Source organism: Alligator mississippiensis, chromosome 2 (genome assembly GCF_030867095.1).
Source record: "Alligator mississippiensis isolate rAllMis1 chromosome 2, rAllMis1, whole genome shotgun sequence".
In the NCBI taxonomy this organism is placed as follows: domain Eukaryota; kingdom Metazoa; phylum Chordata; order Crocodylia; family Alligatoridae; genus Alligator; species Alligator mississippiensis.
In genome coordinates, this window is record NC_081825.1 from 76,521,915 (window position 1) to 76,547,434 (window position 25,520).

A 25,520-nucleotide genomic window follows, 5' to 3' on the forward strand; every position below is an offset into this window, starting at 1 on the left:
CCGGACTTGGTGCCGCGGGTGGGTCACGTGGGCCCGGACATGGCGCGCCTCGGCATCGCGCCAGGGCGTTGTTTCCGCCTCCTGGTCCTGCTGCTGGTGCTGGGTGTGCGCGCGGCGCCGCTGCCGCTGGTGCTCAACACGTGGGCCTTCCGCAGGGCGGCGGAGACAGGTGGGGTCTGCGGGCGGGCGCGCGGCTGCAGGTGTTAGTTCCTCGGCTCCTGCGCGCCTCCCCCGCGGGGAGACGGGCCGGGGCGGGTTTCTGTGCCCCGCCGGGCAGAGCTGGGAGGTGCCCGCGGCGCTCCGTGCCCTGCCTGGGGCCCCGGGTTCAGGCAGTCGTGGGCCCCAGCGGCTTGGGCTGGGTGTTACCACAGGGCTCGAGTCACAAGGGCAGTGGGCGCTGCTGATATGGAGCCTAGCACACGCACCCCTGATGCTGCTGGCAGACACCCGGCCGCTCCTGATGTGTAGCTTTGAATGCGCACATGCACACGCCAGGTATGACTGGTATGTAGCTTCACGTGCACACCTATACCCTGGGCACTCCTGATGTGTAGCTACGCAGAACCCAGGTGCTCTCCAGGCACTACTGATGTGTAGTCTCATACATGCACACATTGGGTGCTACTGGTGTGTATTTTCACTCCCCCCCCCCGGGATCATCGCTACTCAGCTGCAGGTTGATGCATAGATACTGGGTGCTACTGATATGCAGCTTCGCATACATGCATGCACTGGGCACTACTGATGTACAGTTTCACGGAGATGCGTGTACCCTGGGCATTACTGATGTGTAGCTTCACATATGAATGTGTACACTCCCCCCAAGTTCTACTGGTGTATAGCTTCACACATGCGCATGCTGGTCACTACTAGTGTGTAGCTTCAACCCCTCCCCTCCCCCCACGTTACTAATGTGTAGTTTCACACACTCACACACACCAGGTACTAGTGATTTGCAGCTTCACACACGGGTACTGGGTGCTACTGATGTGTGGCTTCGTGTATACTCACACATGCATGATAATTTGTGGAAGAAGGAAATGCGCTGATATCATCATTTCTTGGTTAAACTTTTTGGTTAAACCGGTCATCCAAAAACACAACTTTACACAGTGACGCTCTGACTACAAACATTTGCTTCCATTAACTATGAATAGGGTTGTTTCAAGCCACATTGGTTTGAGAGTTAGTTATGTACAAAGTATTTGCTGGGTCAGGTCTTAACCCTGCAAGCTGTTCCTCAAACATTGCACCCAAGTAGGGGCTCGCTTGACTTCCCTCTGGCCATACATAGTCTCAGAGTCCAAGCTTATGAAACAGTTCATGAAATTAAGACTTTTGACCAAGTTCAGCAAAAACAGATGTGTGTGACTCATAAAGTTTTGCAAGTTCAGGTTGTGAACAGATATTAAAGGACAGAAAACATTAGATAAAAAATAGACTAAGGTCATTGGTGTTGCATGAACTTTTCTTTCATTGCTTTGCTTTAATTTTAATTCCACCCTTCACATTTTTAACTGAGTGATAATTGAACTCCAGATTCTCTTTAAAATTGTTCTTGAGCAACACTTAAAAACTTGTTTAGGTTGTGTTTTCTTAAATTTTTAATAGTTCTTACTCTTGCAAGTCATTCCTTGTGGAACTGTAAATATTTAATAGAGGTCCGTGTGGGCTTAGGCGAAGCAAATTTTAAGACTATGACTTAAAGTAACTCCCACCTTCCCCGGTAGCAGAAGCACTCTAATTATATAATGTTCTACTTATATAAATTATTTGTGGGTTTTTACTTGGTACACCAAATACATGCGAATTATGGAGAGTGTTGAACAAGACTACTTCAGTTACAAAAACAGCCTCAGTTTCCATTCAGAAACACTAATCAAAATGGGGGAAAAAAATAAAGATTTTGTATTTTGAGTAACATTTTCTGATGATTTTGACACTTAAATCATTTATTTTTGCTTCCATCCATCTTCTTTTTGTTTTAAGATTTCAAACAATAAACATTAAATGCTCATTATTTTCACTCACAAATTTTATCATTTGTTGATTGACAGCATGGTGTACTTTACAGTCAGGAGGCTCTGAGTTGGATGCAGTCGAAACAGGCTGTGGTCAGTGTGAAATTGTGCAGTGTGATGGAAGTGTGGGGTTTGGAGGAAGCCCAGATGAACATGGAGAAACAACGTTAGATGCTATGATAATGGATGGGTAAGAAAATTGCCTGCAAAAGTTTGATTTTGGGGATCTGTAGAACATTTTGATATAAACACGTACTTATGTATTGGGTACCAGTTATTGCACTGTAGTGAAACTGAGGAAAGAGCAGTCCGGGCAGGGAGGTGGCAGGTGCCATAGCACCAGGACATTTGGAATCTAACTGAGCATTTATTTTGCAGTCGCTGCTTTTCACTTAATGGTTGACAGGTAAAGCAGCTGAGATGTGCTAAAGTGGGCGGAGTCTGTAACCAAAATAAAGTAGAGATTCTCCCTTTAAGTGAAAGATGGCATGGAATGCATGCTACTGTTCAACTAAATAAACAGTGAAAGGAGAAAGATGCAGTTTTCTTTTTTTTCCCCAGGAGTGAGGCCTTGGAGGTTTTCAGAACAGATTTCTAATAGAGAAATATTTTCTTTTTAGGAAGAGTGGCGCAGCCCCTGGCCCTAAGCTCACAGCGGGCAGCCTGCCCTCACCCCACACACAAATCGAGGAGGCAGATGCTCCCATGCCTCCCCTGGGGGTGCGCACAGCAGCAGGGATCTACACCCTTGCACTCCCTGGATGAGCCTCCTGTGGCTCTGTCCCATGCTCCATCCTGCCTGGTCAGTGCCTACCCCAGCCCCACTCCCTCCCTCACCATGGGGGCCTTGATTTGTCCCTGCCATTTTCCTTCCCCCCCCTTCACACCCCTTCCCTCCCCCCACCCCTGCCCTGACTTACCAGCAGGATGCTGCTCTCTACACTGCCAAGCAGCATTCCTGGCCATGTGCATGCTGTAGCTGCGCACATGCATGAGGCATTTGTCAATGACATTATCGGTTAAACTGGCCAAAAAAGCTGATTGCCTGTAATGTTAATCTTCCTTTTATTAGTGCCGATCTGTGTGACTTTTATGCCAGGATAATTAAAAATGATACAATTTCATAGATTCATAGATGTTAGGGTTGGAAGGGACCTCAATAGATCATCGAGTCTGACCCCCTGCATAGGCAGGAAAGAGTGCTGGGTCTAGATGACCATAGCTAGATGCATATCCAACCTCCTCTTGAAGACCCGTAGGGGAGAGCACCACCTCCCTTGGGAGCCCATTCCAGACTTTGGCCACTTGAACTGTGAAGAAGTTCTTCCTAATGTCCAGTCTAAATCTGTTCTCTGCTAGCTTGTGGCCATTATTTCTTGTAACCCCCGGGGGCGCCTTGGTGAATAAAACCTCACCAATTCCCTTCTGTGCCCCCGTGATGAACTTAAACATTGGTTGCTCATTTCTAGTGTAAACAAATTCAGAGTATATACAACAAAGGGCACACAACTATTTTTGTTTGCCACGATTTAAGTTATGCAGTCCTTAAGTATCTCTCAACTGTAATCTCTTTTCAGCAACACCATGGAAGTTGGGTCTGTAGCAGATCTCAGACATGTAAAAAATGCTATTGGCGTAGCACGAAAGGTGATGCAACACACTAAGCATACACTATTGGTGGGAGAGTCAGGTAATTACCTACTTCATTCTAAACTTTCAACGCCTTAACCTTGTCTTACTTGTGACTGTGCAATAGCTGGAGAAAGTTTATAGTGGATTCATCTTTGTATAAATGATGGCATCTAAATAGCACAAAAGCATGTATCCTACTTTGAGTGTATCCCTTATCTCTGAATATCAGGGTTTTTAATTTGGGTATTTCTGAGGAAAAAAGAAAAGCTTTATGTTCCCTGTACTTGTCTCAGCTGCAACAGTTAACTTGTAATCCCAGGGCTGTACTAATATCTCTGAAAATGCAGGCATTAAATAAAAATGATTTGACATAAGATGCTATCAACAGAAGCTGTTCAACATAAATATTTCATTTAAAACATGGGGAAACTTTCCTAAAGAATAGTAGAATTGTTAGGGAATGCATTTGTTTCAAAGCAATATTTTAACACTTCTCAGCCTTTTGTGGACTAAGATCAAGTTTAGTATATTGAAGGCACTGGCCAACATCATTGCAGAGCCACTGGCGGGAACATTCGAACGCTCGTGGCGCACGGGCCAAGTCCCAGAGGACTGGAAAAGGGCTAACGTGGTCCCCATTTTCAAAAAGGGGAGGAAGGAGGACCCGGGCAACTATAGGCTAGTCAGTCTCACCTCCATCCTTGGCAAAGTCTTTGAAAAAATTATCAAGGCTCACATTTGTGAGAGCCCAGCAGGGCAAATTATGCTGAGGGGAAACCAGCACGGGTTTGTGGCGGGCAGATCGTGCCTGACCAATCTAGTCTCTTTCTATGACCAGGTTACGAAACACCTGGACACAGGAGGAGGGGTGGATGTCGTATACTTAGACTTCAGGAAGGCCTTCGATACGGTATCCCACCCCATACTTGTGAACAAGTTAAGAGGCTGTGATGTGGATGACTATGCAGTCCGGTGGGTGGCGAATTGGCTAGAGGGTCGCACCCAGAGAGTTGTGGTGGATGGGTCGGTCTCGACCTGGAAGGGTGTGGGCAGTGGGGTCCCGCAGGGCTCGGTCCTTGGACAGATACTCTTTAATGTCTTCATCAGTGACTTGGACGAGGGAGTCAAATGTACTCTGTCCAAGTTTGCAGATGACACAAAGCTATGGGGAGAAGTGGACACGCTGGAGGGCAGGGAACAGCTGCAGGCAGACCTGGATAGGTTGGACAAGTGGGCAGAAAACAACAGGATGCAGTTCAACAAGGAGAAATGCAAAGTGCTGCACCTAGGGAGGAAAAATGTCCAGCACACCTACAGCCTAGGGAATGACCTGCTGGGTGGCACAGAGGTGGAAAGGGATCTTGGAGTCCTAGTGGACTCCAAGATGAACATGAGCCGGCAGTGTGACGAAGCCATCAGAAAAGCCAATGGCACTTTATCGTGCATCAGCAGATGCAGGACGAATAGGTCCAAGGAGGTGATACTTCCCCTCTATCGGGCGCTGGTCAGACCGCAGTTGGAGTACTGCATGCAATTCTGGGTGCCACACTTCAAGAAGGATGCGGATAACCTGGAGAGGATCCAGAGAAGGGCAACTTGTATGGTCAAGGGCCTGCAGACCAAGCCCTACGAGGAGAGACTAGAGAAACTGGACCTTTTCAGCCTCCGCAAGAGAAGGTTGAGAGGCGACCTTGTGGCTGCCTTTAAGTTCATCACGAGGGCACAGAAGGAAATTGGTGAGTATTTATTCACCAAGGCGCTCCCGGGGGTTACAAGAAACAATGGCCACAAGCTAGCAGAGAGCAGACTTAGATTGGACATTAGGAAGAACTTCTTCACAGTTCGAGTGGCCAGGGTCTGGAACGGGCTCCCAAGGGAGGTGGTGCTCTCCCCTACACTGGGGGTCTTCAAAAGGAGGTTAGATGAGTATCTAGCTGGGGTCATCTAGACCCAGCACTCTTTCCTGCTTATGCAGGGGGTCGGACTCGATGATCTATTGAGGTCCCTTCCGACCCTAACATCTATGAATCTATGAAACACTATTGCTGTACTTTACAGTTTAAAACCATACATGAGAACTGTTCCTGCCTAAAGAAGCTTATAAACTAAATCAAGTGCTGTGCAGCTTGATGTAGCAAGTCAGGTAATGGTAAACACTATGAACAGTGAAGTCTTCACCTTTTTTAGAAGTAACAACACTGTTGGTAGAATAATTTCATTTCGTTTCATAGGACAAACATATCACAAGTTGGAAATTGAATAGACAGGGGAAGGGGTAGTTGGGTGATAGTTAAGGTTCCTTTAAAATGTAGGGACTTGTGGCAGGGCACTGTGGGTGCCTGCCACTTTAAGGGCCTGGAGCTGACAACTGCCAGGTGCCTGATGAGGGCAGCCATTTTGAATCTGGGACTGCCGATATAAACAGGGCATTTTGCTGCTGGGAGGCCAGGCAACAACATCGCCTGGCCACAGGGCTGCTGGTTGCATCTGGAGGTAAGGGAGGAGCTGTAGAGGATGGTCAGGAGGCTCCTGGTCCTGGGTACGACCTAAAACGGCACCCTGCCGGGAGTGGGTGGACTGTTGGGGCTCCCAGTGGTGCAGGAGCCCCCAGGAAATGCCAGAGCAGTTACCACCCTGGCGAAAGGCGGGTTGGGGCACCTTAACCCCTAGCCCCCATAACTGGCTGGGTTCCCCACTTCGTAGGGTCAAAGGTGGAACCCCAGAGAGAGAGAGTGGGGCCATAGATTCATGCCTGTCTGGACATCCCCTGACTGGTCAATGCTGGGGCCGGGACCAGAAGGGTCAAAGGGCCAGGGGCCCACTGCGAGGAACGCCCAAGAGCCGAGGACCTGGGGTTCCGACTGGCCTGCAGGTGGGCCAGGACTAGTAGCCAAAGATTCCCGGGGGGGGGAACCACACCTGGAAGGGGGAGCAGTTCAGGGAGCTATGCTGCCCAGGATGAAGGCGGATTAGGCCGCCGGAATGGAGGGGTCTTAGAGGGGTCCTGATTGGAGAAGTCTGGGGCCCAGCCGGGGGCCGGTGACCGTTGAGAACATCTGGATGTCATCTGCGAGGGTTCGGTTACGGTGTAGGGGAGGAACACAGCCGCAGATAGCGCCCCCTGTCTGGACTCACCGCATCGAGGCAAGAAATGGGCAGCCTCTGGCTTATTAAGATCAATTAAACTATTAACAACAAGATGTGGCGGGTGGTTAGCCAAGAAACAGGTGGGCGGGCCACTGGGAAGTCGGCGCCGAGAGGCCCTCCTGTTACAGGGCTAAATCAAAGAAGGGAAGAACACAGGTGAGGGAGTAGAGACTCAGAAGGAAATGGTGTTCAGAACCATGAAGGTGAAAACAAGAACATTTTGAATTTGAAAACGATGATTTTTTGAAGCTAGTAAAATGGTCATAGTTGCCAGAGAGATATCTTTCTGATGCAGCTTTTTTCATGGAATAGTGAAAAATGAAGAAGAATAGGTGGTTGGCAGGCATGGGCGACTGGTGCCACCTGAGTCAGGGGGGCATGCCCCCGCCAGTGACCAGTCAGCAACTGGGGTGAGGAGGCCCCCCTGCAACCAATCTTGCCGACTGGGGGCAGGTGGTCCTCCTGCAGATCATGCTGACTGGGAAGTGGCCATGGCACTCCCAGCAGTGGCTACAGCACTCCCAGAAGTGGCTGCAGCGCTTCACCTGGCACCCTCACTCCCTGGCCGTCGCTCACAGGGGGGGCACCTGCGCTCCCACCTGCCTCCCCCTGCCCATAGCTTAAGCAGGGAGTGTGGCTTGTCATGGGGTCCACCAGCACTCTCAGAGAGTGCACGTGCAGCCTTGTACACCCCTTATGCATCATTGTTGTTGGCGGGTGTGATTGAGTTTGGTTGGGATGGGAGGACTTGAGGGTAAAAGGTGAATTTTCACTGTTCATTGTTATACTAAGCTGCACAGTACTTAATTTAGGTTATAAACTAATTTAGGCATGAACAGGTCTTGTGAATCCTTTTAAACTGTACGTATTAAAAGTACAATGCTTTGAAACAAGATTTATTCCCTAACACTTAACAGAAAAGGTAGGTTCAGATGGAAATAGGTAGAGCAGTTTGAAATGCCAGAAATGGAATCGGAAGAGTGACTTGAGAATCGTAGAGCTGGGAAAAAAATTAGCAGTTGGGTGAGGATGTAGTTAAAGAATTGAATTTGGCCTCTGGGTTTAGAATATGAATTTGGAATATAAAACAGTAAGACCTAGTTTTGACTGGCTCCAAAACACAATGAGCAGTCAGTATTAACCAAACAGCCACAATAACATGTAAACCATTAAGTCAACTGTGCAGACACTCCAGTTAGAAAAACTGCAGAGCATTAGTGAATGGTGGTAGCTTCCGTTGCATTATTCATGATGGCAAAAAAAATACTTAATGCATGCAGTAAAAGGAAAGCTTCAATAATAATGTCAGTGAAGAGTGGCAGGTGACTAGGTGAAGAACTACTTATAGACTGTAAAGGATGGTCTCTTAGGCAGGACTGTAAAGGATGGTATCTTAGTGAAGGTAGGTAGAAAGTTACTGATAAGTATAGATGCTAGCTAAATTTCTTTCAAAAAAGCTGTGAAGACAGAAAGAAGAGGCGAGATGAAAGTAGGTTTGAAATGTGTTCCCATGCTAAAAGACTGGAGATGGAAGCAAAATAAAAACTTCCTTGTGAAGGTAGTTGGAGCATTTGTATGATTTTTTTTTTTGCGGAGAGGGACAGAGAAAGCAGGTATGAGCCAGACACAGAGTATATGAAGAATACGATGATGGCACAGATAATAGGACATGCACCTAGAAGCGTAGAGAACTGAAACTTTGAGATCAGGGGGGAAAGGAATATACGTTATGTTGTTTCAAAGTAATAGAAACGACTTAAAATATGATTTAAAAAAAACCTGATATGACTCGTAAGCATTTTTCTAGTATGTAGCTTGTTTCTTATCAAGTGAAGGAGTCAGAGATCATTCCCTATTTTCTTGCTGTTACACTAATTCAAGATGTTTCTGCTTTGGAGACTTAAAAGATTCAGTATCTCAGTCCAGGAATATTAAATCTTTTTTGAGTGCTTTGTTTTTTAATGATTCAGCAGCCTTCACTTGTTCGCTCCTGGTTGTCAGTATTGTGAAAGAGTCACTGTGTAAAATGGTGTGTGTGAAAAACTATGTTGCATCTGACAGTACGGCTGTAATGGAAACTTATGTTACTTTCAGTATTCAATATTGAAAATGCTAATTGGATCTCTTGCACTTCTGTGACTACTTAAGCAATTTTCACAGTTCTGTTTAGCTCAAGTACCTCTAGATTATATCAAATAGAGAGGATGACAGGGTTTTCTCACCCTACAGCTTGCTATTTTAATGTTGATTGTCCCAGTTCTTAAGGTGAGATGGGCAGTGTGATGTGCCACTGAATCTTACTCGAATGGATGATTAATACTGGAATGGGTGGGTAGAATGAAGGTGTTCAAGCAGTTGATACACACAGAATAATCAAATGAGATGATGAATTCTTGTTAAATCCATGGCTTAAGCACGTTTTCAGTTATACTAAAGAACAACATATTTTCACAGTAGTATTAAACCATACATCTAGCATTAATGGAATTACTTTATGAGACTTACTAAAAGTGTCCAAATTGCACATTACCTTCACTAGCTCATTTTTTCCATCCTTGCTGTGCAGACAGTCCCGTTGAAAATGTATGATTTTACTTAAAATGAAAAATAAAGTAGCAGAAAAGAAACATAAACAATGTAAGCTTGGCAGGTTGGCAATTTGAGTTTAAAATTCAAGTGGCTTCCTTACCTCCTGAATTTTTTTTTTTTTTTTTTTTTTTTTAACATCTATATTGTCACAACCCAAAGTTGTGAGTTTTTGTTTGTGTGTGCTTCGGCAACACTAAATTATGTTCCCGCTAAAATTGCAGCTTCCTTGCACGGTGCATTTCTTTTGCATCTCAGAGATGCACGGTGCAAAGGAGTTCCCGCCATTTGTATAAGAGTTCGTGCCACATTATTGGGCAACTCTAATATATGCATACGTGGTGGCTAGCGATTGGCTTGCTAGCCGTATAAAGAGCTTGGGTGGCTTCCACTCAAGTTGGAGAGAAATCACTTGGAGAGAAATCACCTAAAGAGCGTGAAGATCTCTAAGCGCTGCGGATCCTCACGGACCCAACTCATTTCTTAAGCAGGCAACAGAGGTTTAAACAGCCTCTGGCCTCTCCCCGTCGCCGAGCGCAATCCTAGACGTATCCCTTTCCTATATACTCAATTTTCGAACCCACGGAGCCTTAACAACTCCGGGGCCTGAGAACCGAACAAAGCCCACGGAGCTTCAACAACTCCGTGGGAAAGAATTGCCAAACCCGCGGAGCCTTAACAACTCCGGGGCCAAAGAACCGAATTCGTCATAGTCCTCCAACGAGGATTTAAGCGGAGCTGCACCTGGAAACTGTCCAGCCTACACCGTGATCATCTTGGGTGTAAGTAAATAATCAACCATTACGCCTCTGTGACTAATTCTAGCCCGTGCGTTCCTTGCCGCCGCGCGGTTTCCTCCAGCCCCGCGTGCCCGGGCTGCTGGCCACAGCCCGCGTGCGCAAAGACGGGCCCGGCTCGCCCCCAGCCCGCACATATATTACACTAGACTCTAAAGCAGAGGCAGGCAATTATTTCTGCTAGAGGGCCATTCAATGAGTTTTGGTCCGCTGTCAAGGGTTGCATGGGTAGTCCCACCCCTGATTAGTTGCCTCGCTTCCTGGTCGTCATAGTGGGACCTGAAGTCTCACCCCCTAACCTCCTGACCTTTGCCACTGGAAGTCCATCCTCTTGCCCCCCCAGAAATACTTATTTTGGGAGGGAAGGGTTGCCATCTTGGAATGAGAAAGAAACCAAATTGTACACTTAAAGTCAATCATCTGTCATAGGCAGCAGAAGGGGATGATTAATGGGGCTAAGTCCCCAAATGCAGGGCAGCAGTAGGGCCACAAAGCAGCCCAGATGCGGGCTTCTGGCAGCTGCAGCTGGGCCAGGGAGCCCTTGCCCCACTCCTTCCCCCCTTCACTCTGCCCCTTCTCTCGCAGACTTACCTGTTGGAGGGGGATGCATGTGCGCATGCACTCAGCACCCCCCCCGTCAAATTTTTTCTCCCTCCGTCTATGACACCTACTATAACATATTTTAACTTCATTACAAAAAATATTTGTCATGATTTATGTTTGTGTACTGCATATAGAGGTGATTGCATAATAACTCAAAAATCAAGTCTTACTTCTATATATTGTGTGGAGGGAGTGTGGAGTATGGTTGGGGGCAGGAGGGTGTGTTTGGTGGGATGTGGGAGGTGTATCCAGGTGTGTGTGTGTGTGTGTAGGGAGGTGGAGGTGGTGTGTATGGGAGGTGGGGCGGTGACTGTGTGTGGTGGGGGGGGCATAGGGTATGTTGTGGTGTGTGTCTACATGTGGGAGGGGTTGTTGGGGCAGGGTGTGTGTGTGTGAGGGGTGACCCCCCCACACATTCCTCCACATGGCACTCAGCCCCCACTGCCCTAGCACTGGCACCCAGTGGCTCACAGCTCCAGCCAGCACTGCACATAGGGGTGTCCAGCCCACATCTGTCACGGGCTCCACACATGCACTGTCTGCATTCGCGTGGCACTGGGGGAAGCCCCACGTTGGAGCTGGCTGCCTTCCCTGCCCCCTGCTGTGCAGGTCCCAGGACTCCACAGGGAAGCAGAGTCTGGGGTGCTCTTGCCCCCCCCGGACTTGTGTGGCAGGAGGCAGGGAAGGCAGTCAGCTCCAGCATGGGGCTTCCCCCAGTGCCACATGAATGCGAAGCTGCAGGCACACTGCTCGGAGCCCCCACAGTAATCAGGCTGGGCAAGGTGCACTCTGAGTGCCCCTGCCTGCTGCTCTTGCCAGTAGTGGGGGCTGCACGCCATTTAGGGGAGTGTGTGAGGGATCCCCGTAGCTTCCCTCATACCCTGCCCAGCTGAGCTCCGTGCTCCTGCCGACCCACACTCCCTGCCTCATTCAGCTAAAGCTCCCCCCACCACTTCCCTAGCTGCTGCCAGGAGCGAGTAGGATGCTGGGGAAGCCAAGCAGGTCCCTTGGGAGCATCTGCTGCTGGTTGGGCCAGGCCCATAAGCATGGGAGCGAGGCACAATAGGGTACATTGGGGGCTGTATATATACCTAGGCGCCTCGCTCCCACCCTCGTGGGCAGAAGGGCTGGGAAGGTTACAATTCATTTGTGGGTGCCTGCAGGCCAGATGAAAGTGCCTCGGGCCACATTTTGTCTGCTCCTGCTCTAAATGCCTTAGCTATATTTTGCTTAATTTGTTCTAAGCATTTTATACCTACTTGCAGCCTGCCCACTGCCTGCTGTGAGCAACCTGGGCTCCACAGCTGGCAGCGGCTGCACATGCACCTCTGGGTATGCAGTGGGGAAGGAGCCAGAGCAGCACAACCCCAGCCCCTCCCCTGTCTTCCACCCAGAGATGTGTGTGCACCTGCTGCCAGCAATGAGCTGGGCTGGGGCTCTGCATACCTCAGTGCAGTGGCTTGCAGCCTCCCTGTTGCCTGGCACAGCCAGCCTATGATCTGGGCTGGCAGGGAGGCTGCAAGATACTCACGCAAGCAGTGGGGAGGCTGAAAACAGCTGCACTGAGGTCTGCGGAGCCCCAGTCTTGCAGGTGGCAGGTGTGCACGCACCTCTGGGTTAATGGCAGGGAAGGGTCTGTGGTTTCATTGCCACAACAAGGCTTGGGTCCCTTGCAGTTCCCGCACCCTCTGCCCCGACATACCAACATCTTAAGTCGAGGTTGGTGTGTTTTTGGCACTCCATCCAAAAACATTGCTGACCCCTGTTCTAGGGCTACCTGCTGCCCCATAGAGGTCAGTGTGTGCTGGCCTGCTCTGTGGACCACCTGAGTACCTCACTCACTTGCCTACCATGCCTTTGGTTTTATTTTGGGAGTTTGTCTTTAGTCTTGTCAGAGGGCAATAACTTCAGGTGTCTCTTCTGGATTGTATCATACAGATCCCCCTTCCCGGGCCCGTATAGTATCCTGTTTGTCTTGGACTTCTGCTCTGCCTGCCAAATCATTTTGTAGGGTCTTCCGGCTCTGCATCAGTCCACCAGATCAAAAAGCAGTTTGAAAACTCCAACATAGCGCCCTTTTTGCAGCCTCCCTACTCCCATCACAACCATAAAAAGGAGCTTGCCTCATGACCCAAGCTCCTTTTGTATAATGCCTCACAGTTGTGGGTGACTGATGCCTTCCAAGTCTAGGGGTGCACCCACAGAAGCTGCTGGCGGCATAGGCAGTGGGGACAGCCGTCAGGTGGGGCACATCCTCCCCCCCCCCCCATCCTGCCTACCTGTCGCCTGTGTTCACAGTGCATCAGTCCCTACTGAATGCCTTAACTCACAGGTCTCACCTAGACATAGCTGGTTTTTGCTCAACTGTCACCATTCCCTGGGCCTACTCATAATTAACTGGTTCTGGAGTTCAGCTTCCCCAGCTTCATCCCCAGGAGCTCCACTCTTTTCCACTGCCAAACACTTCCTGCTTTTGGATTTGTAAGTATGGAGACTTGGCTTTTAGTCTTTAGTCTTCCTTAAAGCCTCCATTCCCTCCCTTTCTTCCTCTCAGGAATGGAGGTAGGAATTTCTTATTACAGGCTGGGCTTGTAAGAACTGCTCTTTCAGTTTATCATGTGAGCCTTCCAGAACAGGGTTAAGATATGCTAGCAGAAAAGAGTAGCTAAAGACTGAATACTGCACAGAGCTCTGCATAGGTGTGAGGGACCATCTGTGCAAATTCATGGCCAAATTTGGGATTCTATATGTCTGTTTGGCAAGGGGACTTAAGGTTAATTGTTAAGATTTGAGAAGCATCTGTGATCCCAACATGACCTATTCACTGCCCATTCTCTTGCCAACGATTCAATTGACCAAAGTCCAGAATCCTAGTGAAAAACTTCTGTAATTAAAAAAAACAAAACAACCCAATAACAGCTCTACCGCCTAGACTAAAAAGCAGGCTACAAAAGTCAGAAGGGAGGTGTTGATACTCATGAGTAAGCGGGCTTTTATCACAGTAGTCTCATACTTATTTACTCTAGATACTGGAACATTAGTAAATTATGTGAGAATTGCTGTCTTTATAACAAGAAAACTTAAATAAGCACATTTTTGTAAAAGCAATGCACAAATAAACGGTACATAAATAATTGTCTTTTTTTAAGACTTAGACATCAAAGGAATCAAATGATGAAAAGACTGGTAACTTAAAATGTCAGTCAGTGTGCTTTACTGTAACTAAAAAGAGTGACTAGAACTTTTTCTGTTTATTTGCTTTAAACTTGGCTTGCTTTGACAAATGCTTTTGTTCCTTGCTGCATAGGGAATCAGTTTTCTTGGTGTTTGTAGGGCCTTTTATATAATGTCAAAGGACAGAAAAGACCTTAACATAAGGAAATAAGCATTTTTAAAACTGTAGGAAATAAGAGTGTTATATCATGAAAGTTGGGAGATGGGGCTTTGGGAAGCATTAGCAGCTGTTCCCTCTCTGCAAGCATCACTTTTTAAAATGTTTAGATTTCAGAATTTTAAAGTAACGTAACTTTGTTACTTTTTATCTATTTAATTAAAATAGCACATTCTATTTTGGTTGAGCAGTTGTATATGTCCAGTTGATTGCAACAGTTCAATTTTGTTCCTTTCTACAGTAACACAACTTGAATTCACTAAAAGTATACTTGTAGATGTGAGTAGGACTCTAAATGGAGAGAGAACCAAGATACATATTATCCATACCCCTAAAAGAACAGGATTATAGACCCTCTGGCAAAAGAAGACTTGCATGTTATAATGGTACATCAGTGTAATTTCAGATATTGTTTCTCTGAAGAACGTATTCTGCAGTTCTCGGGAAATGAACTCGTTTGTCGTCATGATCATCAAGGAAATTTATTGTATAATAATATACTTATATTAAAATGTTGTTGATTTCTTTTTTTGCCTGTTAAAGCCTCCTTGTTTGCTGTGAGCATGGGGTTTCCATATGAAGATTTAACCACTCAGAACTCGCTTTCAATATATTTAAAGTGGCTTAATCAAAGCTGCCAGCCAAACTACTGGAAGGTATAGTATATATAATTATTATAATAGTATAATTATTTTGCTTTTAGAAATTTGAATACACAGTATTGTTAGCTACATTCAACATACTGAAAATGATGTTTTATTTAAAAAACATTAACCAACAAAATAGTTGTGGAGTTGCAATTGGTATGCTTGGGGACTACAAGATTTTTTGGCTGATTTGCAGAATTCTGTTAACCTTTAGCTTTAGTATAAAGCTGTTCCTGAGTTTAGGAACACATCTTTGCTGTGAACCATGCAGCATGATTTCATATTTCTGTATGCAAGAGTCTCTCTACATGCAATCCCATACTAGAAATTAAGGCCCTGATATTTCCTAAAGCCTGTGAGTGATTTTAGGCATATGAGTGGTCCTATTAACTTTAATGTGACTCTTTGGATGTTTGCTTTCCAAAATTGGCCCTGTAGTAAGAATTAATTACTATGCATGTCTTTCTGTGTGGAGTGGTGTCCTTATTTCTGTGTTATTGTTTTTTTCTTGTATGGTGCACTTTGTTATTGTATGTATGTGTACACTGACTGCCTACAAATACTCATTTTTAGGGCTGGATATTTTCCTCCACTAGAAATGATTCTGGAAGAGGTAGAAATATAGCTGTTGAGTCTGCAACTGTTCCTTGCCCTTTCACCTTAGTCTGGGGAAAGCGTGACCTGCTGCAGTCCTGTTCCTGGGAGACTGAAGCAAGGGACTTGCAGCTGTGCTCCATCTGCTTGGCATGCTGGGGAGCTGAGGGGATGGAGCAGTGGGGCAAAACCCCTTCCTGCTCCACACTTGGGACACCAGTGTGAGAAGCAAGAAGGGACTTTGCCCTGTTATCCCAAGAGCCTCCTCAAGACCTGTTTCCTGCTAGGTGATTCCCCTTGGGGAAAGGCAAGGGGAAGCATGCAGGGGAGAGTGCAGCAAACAAAGCCCCTGTCTGCTCACTCTAGGAACCTGGGTTTGAGAAGCAGGCAGGGAGGTGCACTGCTCCCTGCCACTTGACTCCTGGTGCCTGACAGCCAAGCAGAGGGAGTGGTGAGGCAAAGCCCCTGCACAATTCTCATATGGGAAACTGTAGTTGAGAAGCAGACAACTGTGCTGTGCCACCCACATGCCTTTTCCACACTAGTGACCCTGGGCTCAGGAGGGCACAGGAGCCTTTCCCCCAGCTCCACTCCACTTGGTCCCTAGGAGGAGTTAAGCTAGGGGAAAGTGTGTAGACCTTCATTTTCTCAGAAGAAATGCTCCCAGAAATATTAAACCTAGTTGTTCCCAAGTTATTTTTCTCCTGGGGCAGCCATTTTTGCTCCGGGAAGAAAAGATTGAACATCTACATGCTTGTGGTTTCTAGTAAAAAATGGTGACTCTTCTAGTAGAAACTGCATATGAGTACATAGCCACTGTCTTTTTTATGCGAGATGCTATAAAATTGAACCGTCTTCATTTGATAACCAGTTTTCTTGCCTCTACCTCTGCTTGAAAGGGTCATGTCTATAATATTTAATCTTTACAGAGAAGAAAATCCAATTAAAAACAGGGAACCTGCTTTGTCTTTATAACTCTGAAAACTTTCACAGTTCTTCATTTTGCTGGGAAATGTAAACTTGCTTTTACCAGTCTAATAAGCAACAATGATATTTTAAACTAACTTACGTAAATACATATTATAGAAACTAGTTTCTACATCACACAATATTGAAAGCCATTCAGTGAATGCATCTCTTTACAGCTGTACTGAAGTACAAAAGCTGAATCATCATAATTTTAAGTATCTAATACTTGGACTGAAGATATTTGTTACAGTAGCTTTTTAAAATGTAGTTTTACTGTAATATCATTATGTTTATGAATAAAATGTTGATTTCAGAATGTAATACCAGATCCTTCAAAATCCTGTGGACCATACAAACGGGCTAAAGAATTAAATAACAGAAAAGAATGGAGCATCTCACAAAGAAAAATGAATATTCATAATCATGATACTATTGGTAAAGTTTTTTGGTAACTTTTATGCTAAAAGACTTACTCATTTTTGCAGTCTGACTAATTTAATATTATTGAGTTTAACAAGAAAAGTTTTCAAATTGGCAGTATACCAAATACACATCAACGTTTTCAACATTTGTTTCCAACTTTGTGTTTATTGTAAAAGGATAGCTACAACACTTTAGTTAACTTAAACTTACATTATAAATCCTATTACCATCTTTCCTCCACTTAATTTTTGGGTAGAGCAGCAGATTTACTACAAGGTGGTATGCTTAAAACAAATTAAGAGTAGTAGTAACAAAGACACCTGAGAGTTTTGCTAGAGACCCCTGATTGGAGGGTTGTATAAAATTGCCTGTACTTTAAAATGATGTATTTATTTATTTGATTTATAAGCTTCCCTCCCAAAAAGAGGTCAAGCATGACTTGCAATAAAAAACAGATAAATCATAAAGACAGATAAAATTATTAAAATATATCATAGAACATACTCTCTAAATGATCCCCCAAAAGTAACCCCCTCCACCCCCCCTGAAAGCTCTTGTTGTATTATTGGTGTACATGATATTTATATAGCAAGGATTCCAGAACTCCTGGCTTGAGGCAGATTCTAAATGCTTTAGTCCAGGTTACCTTTCTGTATTTTGTTAGTTAAAATTTAACTCCCTCATCTTGTTCTGGATTGTTGCCAATGTAGTTACTGACGACTTCTTGTATGACAACTGGTTTTCAGTACCAAGCAGCCCTTAAAAAATTAAGTACTGAGCTCCCATGCCTCACCCCCTTCTAAAACCCTTTGGATATGTAAACACGTCTCACTAAAGGCAGTTAGGCTCGTTATAGGCTTTAAATGCCTTGCTGAATTAGGGTATAAATTCATGATTGTCTCCCAGATTGCAGAAGTTGGGGAGGCCAAGGTAGATGGGTTATCTGTTTATTCTATTGTATTTAACAGACTGAACTACAATTTAAGTTTCCACCCCCGCCCTTATATTTATGGGCTTCTAGATCCAATATGGTATGAGAGCTGCTTCAGAATTTGTCCAAAGTAAATGTTCGTAAAGGATTTAAAATATACATACATTGGGTGCTTACAGACGTAAAAGAAAAAACAAATTGCTTTATAGATTCATAGATGTTAGGGTCGGACGGGACCTCAATAGATCATCGAGTCCGACCCCCTGCATAGGCAGGAAAGAGTGCTGGGTCTAGATGACCCCAGCTAGATGCTTATCTAACCTCCTCTTGAAGACCCCCAGGGTAGGGGAGAGCACCACCTCCCTTGGGAGCCCGTTCCAGACCTTTACTTTTAGCTTGGCACACCCTGAGCACAGTACAAGGCCAGAAGAGGAAGTACATCAGTTACGGCCTGTCTCACCCAGCACCTGTATAGCTCACATGTTTCAGCAGGGCTTTTTGGCACTTCTTTCCAATTAAATCAGCTATTAGTTAAAATCGCCAAAAACCCCACTGACGCATGAGAGCTATATACGCTGAGTGAGCCAGGTCAAACTGGCAAGATTTCTCTTCTGGTAAAGTACTGTTTTGGGGTTTCCCCTCCCCCACATCTGTCTTCTACTTGTTAAACAGAGATGATTACATATAGATCAATTTTAAAATGTTCCAGCGTATCAAGAATTAAGGTGCTCAGGTACCCAACTACACGTGCAACCTGGGCCCTCAAATGTACTGTTCAAAATGTTCTGTTCTGACACATTCATACTGTCAAATTTATGTGAATTACTCCTATTAAACTTCATTCTTGTCAAAATCTGTAGGCATGATTGTAATTGGTGAGACTGGAAACGTTGCTGCTGGGACATCTACAAATGGTGCAACCCACAAAATCCAGGGGTTAGTATTTTTAGTTCAGAAGAAATATGTATGATGATTATAATCCCTGATTTAAATAATCAATGTAAGTTTATATTTTGCTTATATACTGTGCTTATGCTGTGACCAAGCAAAACAAGCCCCAAGTGGCTATTTGGGCTTCCTTGGTGCTCCTGCATTACAAATAATAACATTTTAATTGGCTTGTTTTTCAATTTTATGTATAAATATAACACATTCTCTGAGTCTGCTTTTGCTATTGACTTTTAAATGGAAACAAAATTCGGTTCTTTAAGTGTAGTGGGTTTGTTACTTTCTGCTTTTATTACCATGGGAGAGACTTGAGAGTCTCTTTATTGATGATCACTGCATACGTTTTCACTCTTAAAGCTAAAAAAGCTTTAAAAATTACTCCTGTTAAAGATAAATTTGACCATATGAATATCTCCTGAACTTTAGGAGCCACACCATAAATATAGTAGGGCTTGCGTACATGTGTGCAAACATTTTTATTTTGAGTAACAGTCTTTTCCAAATAGTGAAGGTTGAGGCTGGAGTTAGGCATTGTTTTACCAGGTTATGATGATTTTCTTGGTGTGATTTTTACAGTGGGCTGTAATGCTGATCTTTATACTGTGGCGTGAGAGAACATTAACAAGTTATGTGTTCAGGAAAACCTAGCATATGAAACTAAGAACAATGCATTTTTTTAATGATGCTATATTCTATTTGGGGAAACAGGAAGAATTAAACAATTGCCTTCATATATTGGGCCATCTATGCTCATATACCAGTGAAACTGAGGGAGCTGCAGTGAGGATACACTTAATGTAACTGAATTGGACCCATTATAACCAATTCTCCAATTAATTTTGTGGGTTTCTTTCCCTTTCACTCTCTAGTCGTGTAGGAGACTCTCCAATAGCTGGAGCTGGAGCTTATGCTGATAGCACAGTTGGTGGAGCTGCAGCCACTGGAGATGGTGATGTCATGATGCGCTTTTTACCCAGGTTTGTCCTTTTGGGGGAAATTGCTGAAGTATCCCTGGAGAAATCTTGTGGAATAAAATCTAACACACAAAATGATTTATTAAGAAGACTGTTTGTTTTATTGGTTTACTGCACAGCGTGGCATGCAGAAAGGGAAAAAGGAGACATTAGGGCCAATCACCATGGCTTTAAAAAAACAAAACAAAACAGTTGTGTTCTCCAGAGCTTGTCTTGGAGATGACATATCAATTATGAATTCTTTTATTTCCTTTTCCCTACTTCATGATAAATACCTTGAATGCTGACAGTGTTGGGATTCACAGAGCAAATTCCAACACCATATGCCTTCTACCAAAATGTCTTGTTTCATTCCTAGTGTTATTTGTGGGAACAAACAAAGTTTAAGCCCTAAGGAAACAAGGAAGAGGTGATCTCAGATAATTGGTTTCTTCGTCCTGGGATTTATATATAATTAGTCTCATTTACACCTGGAAATAGAGGCAGAAGGAGGGTATGCTTATGCTTGCAGACCCTGCTTAAAACCTTATTGATTGCTATTTTCACATCTTGCAAGTGATCTTTATTGGAAGGCTCATAGATACGTGTTTGCAATATTCAGTTCTTGAGATAACAGGTTGATACTTATAAGGGATCTGCCATAGTAGTTTGAAACTATTCACACAAATGAATAATTGTTCACTCTAATACTCTGGTTGCCTGTTCCAGTGTGTACTACTGTATTTATGCTTGTCCATGCCCTAGACTCAAATCTTTAGCTGTTCCAAGCCAGATCTTGAATAGAGTGGGAATTGAAATTATTAGTTTCATTGCAAGTTTTTGTGAACATTTATAATGTTAGCAATGGAAGTGTGTTGGTTTTGTCTCATTACTAAGGGTATTTTTATACATGGTCCAGACACTGTGGAGGGGTGCTTTTATTAGTAATCACTAATAAAAAGTGCCTGAACATCACATGCTGAAAAATGGTGGCAGGGCACTTTGAACTGAAGCTTATCAAACAACATTTAATTCAAAGCATCCCACTGCCATTTTTCAGCACAGGGACGCTGATAGATGTGATGGTAGAGTCTGCTAGAGTGCATTTATTTCCGTTCTCCAGCAGACTTCATTAATTGAGTCAAATCTAGCATGTTGGAGCCAGCTTCCTGCATGTATATAGGAGCCCTGTAATGGTTATTATTAAACAGCTGTACCCTGTCTGTCGTATGTGTGCCACCAGTGGTACACAGACAGCCTGTCAATGGTACGCATGCCCCAGCCAGACCTTCCCTCAACAAGGGTGGGAGCTAGGCGCACATGTGTACACACACCCCAACCATACCCTATTGCACTCCACTCCCACCCTTGTCAGTGGAAGGGCCTGGCCCTGCCAGCATACAGCTTCTGGGAAGGGCTGATGCTACTGCAGCTCCCAGGGACCTGCTCTGCTTCACCAGTCTCCTGCTGGCTCCAGACAGCATGTAGGGAAGCAGTGGGGGCAGGGCTGCAGCTGGGAGGGAGCATGGGGCTGCAAGTGTTGGCAGCATGGAGCTTGGGTGGGCAGCGTGTGTGTGGGGGGGAGCCCCCCCCAGTCCTTCCCCCCCTCCCCCCTAAGTGTGCAACCCTGGCAGGCGGTGGCAGTGGCAACAGCAGGCAGGGGCGCTCAGGGCGCACGTGCCTGGCGCAGGCTTCCAGCAGAGCACAGCTCCGACCAGCGCTGCACATCACAGCGAGGGGCGCAGCCTCTGCTGGGCCACCTGTATCGCCAGCGCTTCCCACACATGCAGCTCTTGCACTCGCCAGGCACAGGAGGGAAGCCCCGCGTGCTGGAGCTGACTGCCTTCCCTGCCAGGGTTGTGCGGCACTGGAGGGAAGCCCCAGGCTCCTTCCTCTCAGAGGTGGGAAAGGCAACCGGCTTCAGCGCACGGGGTTTCCCTCCTGTGCCTAGCAAATGCAGGAAGCTCTGGCAATACAAACTGCCCGGTGAAGGATGTGCAGCACTGGCCAGAGCTGTGCCCTGAGCATGTCTGCCTATTGCTGTGCCATGAGGGGAGTGGAGGGGATCCCCAAATCCCTCACGCACCCACACTCTGCCCCTACAACCCCCTACATATACACAACTCCCCAACATATCGTGTGTTCCCCCACACACAGTCACAACCCCCCCCGCCACACACACACACACACACACACACACACACACACACACACATATATCCCACCTTAAATACTGGTGATACTTAAGGTTGTATCATTTTTAATTAGTGGTGCACAATCTGTCAGAGTTTGGGAACTGCAGACCTAAAGCAATTGATTGGAAAAAATGTGTCAGTTTTGCTAGTACATACTGGTTTTGAAAAGTGACTGGTCTGGAAAAGAAACATACATTTACAGTGTCAGAATACAGGTCTATATTCAAATACCGAAAAGACCGCAATTTGCTTAATTTTGCAACCCTAACGTAAAAGATACATTTTTAAGGAAATTTGGAAATATTAGAGGATCCTTCTTCCAAAGTGATTTGGTGCTGGTACCATTCAGGTAGAAGTGTTAATGTATTGTAACATGTCATTGTGACTTGATTTATCTTCTGTTTCTGAAAGCAAAAGTACAGAATAGCAGCCTTTTAGGGATGTGTTGTTGCACAGAATTAAAAGCGCATCTTTGGGGGTTCTTTTCCATGTTGTATTGTTCCAAATTACAACAGAGTTATGGTCTCTGTTTTCTTGGGCATGGCAGAAATGCAAGGCAATATGCAGCAACTATCCATAGTGTCACTAAGCTTGTTACCATGGATATGAAGGGAATGTAGATATTTTGGGAGGTTTTTTTGTATTCAGAATAAAACCTATTTAAAAATCCCATATCTCCGGTGAGAATATGGGGTAGCAATGTGTAAAGGCCTTCATTAAAAATAAAGGTGCAAAGTCAGTTTAATCACAAATTCCACCTCCACATGAGTACTTGTCATTGGACCTATGGAAAAAATGTTAATGTTTTACTGTGCTTCAACATTTTTAAGGAGAGGCATAGATTTATTCATACTTCTCTAAAAGGTTTTTTGATACCTGAAAATAAGATTTACTCTTTATCTTCAGCATAGTATTAAGATATTTTCAGCAACCTAACACTTTCAGAAATTACTAGAAAAATCAACATAATCCACAAAATAGCAATTCAGAATTCTTAGGTGTGGCAGTTCAAACAGGAAGGAATCTGGCAGTAACTTAGTTTCTTCAATTTCTAATTCATGTTCTAATTAGCATTCTTTCTCTTTTGTATTATTTACAAAAATGTGGTAATATGGTATGTAATACTAACTCATTAATCTCCAACATGGAGTTTTGCTATTCTCCAGATTTTTAAGTTAGAGTTCAGATCTTTAGGGCTAAGTAGAGAGTCAAAAATCCTGAGGCTAAATTGATTCAATCTTCTCAGGTTAGTCTAAACTGTGTAGGTTGAACCAATATGCAAGTAAACAGACATTCACTTTTGATTCCGGAAATGCAACTGCATGCCTACAGTGGCCCAGGCCAGAAGCCAGGGGGAGCTAGAGCACGCCTTCCTGCTTAGCTGGAGCAGACAGCTGGAGCCAAGGCTAACCTACCCACCCTGCAAAGGTAGAGGGTTTGTGGGCTAGGTGCAAAGCATCCTGGGATGTTGGGGCACTGTGAGTTAACCTGAATCTGGAGAGGATCTGGGACAGAAGTTCAGTAAACTAATTTAAATTAAATCAGTTCAGTCTGATACTACATCCATCCAGGTTTATCTTAAACCAGTTTTCGCCATTTTGAAAGTAATTTATGTGCACTGAACTTCTGTTGTGTTCCAGATCTGAATCAGTTTCTGATCACTTACACTGGTTTGTGTCCCTAAGCTAAATTATATTTCAGAATGTGATTTTTTTTTTTTATATGGATTTCATTACTCTGATTATACTCTGTCAGACTGATTTAACATTTCTGGTTTTGTTTTTAAATTAGCTATCAAGCGGTGGAGTATATGAGGATGGGAATAGACCCAACTATAGCCTGTCAGAAAGTTATTTCTAGAATCCAGAAGTATGCTCCAGAGTTCTTTGGTGCTGTTATCTGTGCCAACACAACTGGAAGTTATGGTATGTCTTTTTTGTTCAACACACACAACTTAAGTCAGGTCACAAAGACAAATGAAATAGACAGATGAATTTTAAAACAGGAGCCTCCAACCTTCCCAAGTAGGGGTTTTTTTGTTTGTTTGCTTTTGGGGTTTTGTTTGTTTTTTTACTTTTAACTGATGCAGTTGTGCTGTGCATCCATAGCATTGAGCATCAGGCATTTTAATGGGGAGAGAGTTCAGATTTCAGTGTGGCATTAAACAGCACCCTACCAAACCACCAGTAAATCATGGTTTTCCATCTTCAGCCTAATCTGTAGGGTTTTCACTGATTATTTCTTAAAGTCTTAGCAAAATTAAAGCTATTTACTGCAGTTTGTCATATTGAGATATGTATGATTTAATTTGAAGGTTAAAAAGGCTCAGGCTACTTTGAGGAATGGTATTATGCAGTCAGAATGTGACTATTAACATAGCTTCAAAGCAGTTCCAGATCAGTCATTGTGCTGGGTATCTCATTAGTGGACCCTTAGATCAGTAGAAAATACAATTTGCTGATCAATATGACTTACTGAGTTAGACTGCTTATTGGAGTACTTTGATCTTTTCCTTCCCACAGTTCTGTGTTTGAGAGATTAGAGTTAAAGGAACTCATTACACCCATCAGTATTAAGATATATTTTTGCTAATTTACATTATAAGTTTTGAATTATATTTTAAAGGCATTAATTGCACCGCACTAGACACAGACACTGTATTTCCACTTCAAAAGTAAAAGGCTTTTGAGAAGTCTCAATATTGGGTTAAACAGATTGTTAAAGGATAATTACACTATTGTAGTAGAATTAATAATTGAGTCTCTAGATGATAAGGTACAACAACCAGTGCACTAATCCAAAAAAAGAATGTAGCAAGTCATACTTTTTTTCCCTTTTCCCAGGTGCTGCCTGCAATAAAATTCCAGGATTCAGACAGTTTCACTTCATGGTTTACACTCCTTTGCTAAGTCAGCCATCTGAGCAAGTAGTAGACTGCATTTAATTATTTCTGTACCATCAGCTTCTAGGCTATAAAGACGAAGAAGGAAAAGAAAGCCGATAAGGTTTACTGAACTGCATTTTACAGTCATTCAATTTTGTACTCTTTTGCACCAGTATCTGAGCCTGTAAATGCATGCTGAAATTGCACATACAAATCTACAGGTTTATACTACCATTTCATAATGTCAATAAACTTGATCAGTCCTGTGAACGAATTAGTTTGGCAAGCTCTTTCTAAATTTTGATGGATAGATGGCGTTATCTAGAGAGAAGCTAAGCAAATTTGACACTTTGTTAAAGCAGTGCTGGAAACCCATGAAATTAGCACCAGTTTTCTGAGGGCCCCTCTAGATGTACACATAAAGGAGCACTGGGATCTAATAAACAATCCAATGTGTGATAGATCCTATCACACATTGCCAGTGCAGGGGGAGCCTGGGATTGTGCTACTAAGCTGTGCAGCTGATGTCTGCAGGGCTTGCAGCAGGGAGAATGCTACTGCCACTGCTGGCCTCATCAGCTGTGCCACTTGCAGTGGTGGCAGCATTCTTCCTGCTGCAAGCCCCGCACCTTATGCTGCTGCTGCTGTGAGCCTCTGTCCTGGCATTTCCTCTGCTGCAAGTCCTCCACCTTAGGAGGCTCACAGCTGCAACAGCATTCCTGGCGGTGCTGCCCCTGCTGTGAGCCACATAGCCAACATCTGCAGGGTTAATGGCAGGGGTAGTGCTGGGAACACTGCC

The 25,520-nt window shown here is 44.5% G+C and overlaps 1 protein-coding gene across 2 annotated transcripts; it reads left to right on the top strand.

Moving 5' to 3' along the window:
- Nucleotides 1–4: 4 nt before the first annotated feature.
- On the top strand, nt 5–24,991 carry AGA (aspartylglucosaminidase). Of its 2 annotated transcripts, none has more exons than XM_014594963.3 (9): nt 5–169; nt 2,058–2,211; nt 3,599–3,711; nt 14,721–14,833; nt 16,702–16,822; nt 18,602–18,677; nt 19,559–19,666; nt 23,629–23,762; nt 24,681–24,991. In XM_014594963.3, exons 1-9 carry the CDS (start codon nt 40–42, stop codon nt 24,779–24,781), a joined length of 1,050 nt encoding a protein of 349 aa, XP_014450449.1. In that variant the 5' UTR covers nt 5–39; the 3' UTR covers nt 24,782–24,991. The 2 variants fall into 2 exon arrangements, with proteins under 2 accessions (XP_014450449.1, XP_019336903.1); XM_019481358.2 differs by lacking the exon at nt 5–169 and adding an exon at nt 403–495.
- Nucleotides 24,992–25,520: the final 529 nt, after the last annotated feature.